At 52.8% G+C, this 4114-nt stretch overlaps 1 protein-coding gene and 1 non-coding gene across 2 annotated transcripts; both read right to left on the reverse strand.

Annotated features, from left to right (window-relative positions):
• On the reverse strand, positions 1-73 carry TRNAK-CUU (transfer RNA lysine (anticodon CUU)). The gene has a single exon. It is a non-coding gene; the product is annotated as a tRNA-Lys (tRNA).
• Positions 74-321: 248 nt separating this feature from the next.
• On the reverse strand, positions 322-2255 carry LOC123066714 (aspartyl protease AED3-like). The gene has a single exon (XM_044489747.1). The coding sequence runs from the start codon at positions 1871-1873 to the stop codon at positions 515-517; it is 1359 nt and encodes a 452-aa protein (XP_044345682.1). The 5' UTR covers positions 1874-2255; the 3' UTR covers positions 322-514.
• Positions 2256-4114: the final 1859 nt, after the last annotated feature.

Here is a 4114-nt window from a genome sequence, read left to right on the forward strand (position 1 = left end):
CGCCCACCTTGGGGCTCGAACCCAAGACCACAAGGTTAAGAGCCTTGCGCTCTACCGACTGAGCTAGACGGGCAAGTGATATAAATTTCAAAATTAGAAACTATATTGAGGCAAGATTTAAGTGATGTGTATTATAAGCGGAAGTAGTAAAATGGAGAGGTTTCCCTGCTCGCGTTGGTCGTAGGCAACAGCTCCCAGAAGAAACGTACAACTTCACAACTTTGTGAGCAGTTGGTGAAATTTTCGAAATTAGCGCATATATTGAGGAAAGTTTTAAGTGATGTGTATTATAAGCGGAAGTAAAATGGATAGGTCTGAAAAGTTCCCTGCTCGCGTTGGTCGTAGGCTACAGCTCCGAGAAGAAACGTACAACTTCACATTTCTTAGTGCCATGCGCAAAACAAATCTCAAATTGCCATGGCATAATACAAACGTACTACTACTACTATTACTCAACTGCCCACTGCCCAGTGGCATAATACACGATGACATGCACGGGAATCCATACTAGCAATCAGGCCGTGCAAAGCTCGCGCGAGAACCCGACGCGGCCATTGGCAACGTCGAAGAGCACGCGGTGGTTCTGCTGCTGCATGCTTGCCAGCACGTTGAGCCCCGCGTTCACCCCAGTCGACGGGCCCGCCGCCATGGCCAGGCACGCGACGCCGCCCCACGAGCTGTGGATCATCACGTTCTCCTCGGGCAGTGTCACGGCCGCCCCCGCCCCGCCGGCGAACGCGAACGTCACGCTCGGCACCCGCATGCCGCCGGTCACGTTGTAGCACGTGTCGAACCCGCCCAGAGGCGCCGACACGGGCGCCCGCGCCCTGCGCCGGAACGCGTCGCGCACCGCGGCGTACACGGGGGGCGAGAGCCGCGTGAACATGGTACCCGCGTCCACGATCGTGCCGCCGGTGCCTGTGGCCGTGTCGAACGACGCGAGCGCCCACGCCGGCACGGCCACGGCCCTCCCGCCCACGCGGATGCCGACCATGTCGACGTAGTACAGGGTCGGGCGGTGGGGGTTGTAGAGGAGCGGCGTCGTCTTGATCCGCTTCGGCTGCCCGGCGGGGCCGAGCCTCAGTGTCCCGGAGAAGTTGGAGGACTTGTAGCTAGGGAGGCAGTAGGAGAAGACGGAGCCGTACGTGTCCTTGGTTTGCGACAAGAAGGAGAGCGGCCCGCGCCCGAAGCCGAGGAGCCCTTGCGGCGGCACGGACCGGCCGGTGACCACGCGGAGGCAGCCGAACGTGTAGGACGACGCGGCGCCGCCGCCCGCAAGGGCGAGCACGTCCTGCCCGAGAACGGCCTGGAACGTGGACGAGCCATACGACAGGTTGAACGCGCACGACGCGCCGGGGCCGCCAGGGCAGGATGCGGCACCCGGCACCTGCGCGCACTGCGGCGAGCCGCACCGCACGGGCCGGTACGTGGACGAGTCCGTCGGGGCGAAGGACGGGGACGACTTGGGCGCGCAGCCGATGCAGGCGCTGCACGGGATCCAGGCGGCGTCGTTGCTGGGGTCGATGGCCACCAGGAGAGTCTGCGACGGCGTGCCGAGCCGCGCGCGGGCCACGTAGTTGGGGATGCTGAGGATCTGCCGGCCCGGCGCGATCGGCACGAACGACCGGCCTTTGCTCCTAGGTTTGGCTTTGGCGGGCACGGCCGCCGCGAGCATGGCAACGCGTGTCACGTCGGCGGCGGACTGCGCGGCGAGGGAAGCCGCCCATTCGGTGAGCAGTGCGCCGGCGCTGGGCGACGGCAGCGAGTGCGAGCGTGCCAGGAGCAGCGTTGAGCTGTGCACGGAGACCGCAGCCGTCCAAAACGTAGGGAAGAGGAGCACGGCGAGGATGGTGGGTAGTCCTAGAATCCACATGGTTGCTTTTGCTCGATCACTAGCTCAGCTCCTAGCAAGAAACGAAGGTGGCTGGCTGGCCGGGTGTACATGGAAGCGTCGAGGTGTATATAGTGTGGGGTAAAACAAGCGCTACTGATAAAAAATAGATGCAACATCGTAGCAGTAGCACATGTGCCTGCGCTACTGGTAGCAAAAAAAACTGATAAGCTTTTTTCTAGTAGTGTATAGGCCAAGAATCATTTGCCGCGTGCATGCATGCACTGATGACTTTGGCCGGTTAAGATTGTTTGGCCTCTTACTTTATCTTTGCATTCCTACAAAGAAAGTTGGTAGGTACAAGGGTGCTTGTTGCAGCTAGGTGGCCAAGGCACGCTCCAGTGTACTTTCTACCAAGTACCAACTGAGCTAGAATCCTAGCCTGCTCACTTGTCATGGCTTTAGAGATTTATATTAATTAACTTTGCCAGTTAGGTTTATAGGCACAAGCTCACAACCGACTTCACCGACATGGTAAGTATAAGGATATATTTATATGCGCAATTGTTATTTCACAGGCAACTGAAATTTTTGCTTGTGTCAGTCGATCGGGAGTATGGCGAGGCCTAGAGGCTGAAGATGGCAGCATCGTGGCGAGGCTTCAATCAGAGCGAACCTGAAGCCGGCGATGACATGACACTGACGTCGGAAGAGGAAGGGAGTCAGAAGTTGAGGATTCGGGATGGGTGGACGGGTGGAGGAGGGAGGAAGGGTGTTGGCGCGGTAGAAGAACAGGAGGTGGGGCAATTAAAGGGGATGGTCGCCGAGGTGGTGACGGCATGGCAATATGTCACGGTCAAGGGAGGGGCAGTGGTATTGTGTACACTTATAATGTTGCACTATATCGGTATAAAAAATACAATAAGTACAAACCTGACTTCAACACTATTAAGATGCACACAACCAAGGAAGAAAAAAAAAGACCCTTACGGATCACGGGTGAGACGAACGACCCGCCCCAGCAGTGTATCAACTACTACCAACATCATTGGCAACACATGGACAACGAGAAGGTTCCCCAACATTGACGCCTTCAACAACGAAATAGTGCATGAACATCATCACAGATCCAGCTACATAGGGTAGACCGCGTGTTTTCACCCAGAAGAGAAATATTGACTAAGCTCTAGAGAATGCTTTCAACAAAGGAAAGTTAATCGTCGCTGCCAAGAACGATCAGAGAAGCCCAAACCTAGGGTTTTCACGCCGGAACTCAAGACTTGATACTCGAAGAGCTCCAGCAAAGACGAAGTCTCCTATGTTGCTACCACCAAATCGGAGTGCAATATCCTGATCGGCATCGTGGATCAAGGTGAACTCTACACCCCGGGGTACTTGTTGAGACGGTACATCTGCCAATGCAAACAATGAGCATGCTAATTAACAACTGCCTGATGTGGGGGGATACCTTGACCGTCACCGAAACACGAGAGATATCAAGCAGAGATGGACCATCATGTGGGAGGGAGGCATCAATATCCTTGCACGCAAAGCCTGGTGGCCAAGTCAGACGCACCTCCACTGAGCATCCACCACCGCTCGCTCCACCGGATGCCCCACCACTTATGCCCATGCCGACGGATGACCGCTGGAAGAAGGCCGACGCACAAAGTCAAGCAAGCAAAAACAAATGCGCACATCGGGCAGTTGCAATCAATTTTAATGTGATTTGATTATGTGGTAAATATCAGAGTATTGATAACGCAAACAAAAATTTAAAATACATACGACTTTGTATATTTTATTATGTATAGCTGTAAACTATTTACTAGATATAATTAACTAATATTTTTTAATGCATGGTTGTATGTGGTGGTGGGTCTTTTTCCATGCATGGTTGCATGTCGATGTGGGTATTATACCATCCATAGTTATATGATGATGTGGCATGCTTGCGTCTTGAGGTAAATACATTGGTGGGGTGTCTCTGTTAGGTATTAGGATTCATCAATGTAAAGTTCTTGGATGGATGATGCACCACCTACTATTTTTTTTCTGTTTCCGTAACTTTGATTTCAAATGAATGAAGAGGTGATGAGACGTGGAAAAAAGGAAAAACACAAGGAGGCTGACTTTGATTACAAATGTATTTTGTGTCATATTTTGATCATAATTTTAAAGTATAAAATTTAAGTCATGCGTTGCAAAACAGTATTATTGAGAACTACAATCAAGTACGAATCCAATAATATAACTTTCAATGACATATATTAATATTTTGCT

Source organism: Triticum aestivum, chromosome 3B (genome assembly GCF_018294505.1).
Source record: "Triticum aestivum cultivar Chinese Spring chromosome 3B, IWGSC CS RefSeq v2.1, whole genome shotgun sequence".
In the NCBI taxonomy this organism is placed as follows: Eukaryota; Viridiplantae; Streptophyta; class Magnoliopsida; order Poales; family Poaceae; genus Triticum; species Triticum aestivum.

Bases quoted from the DNA above. Each gene is read 5' to 3' on its own strand.
- LOC123066714 (XM_044489747.1), bottom strand. From the start codon at position 1,873: ATGTGGATTCTAGGACTACCCACCATCCTCGCCGTGCTCCTCTTCCCT.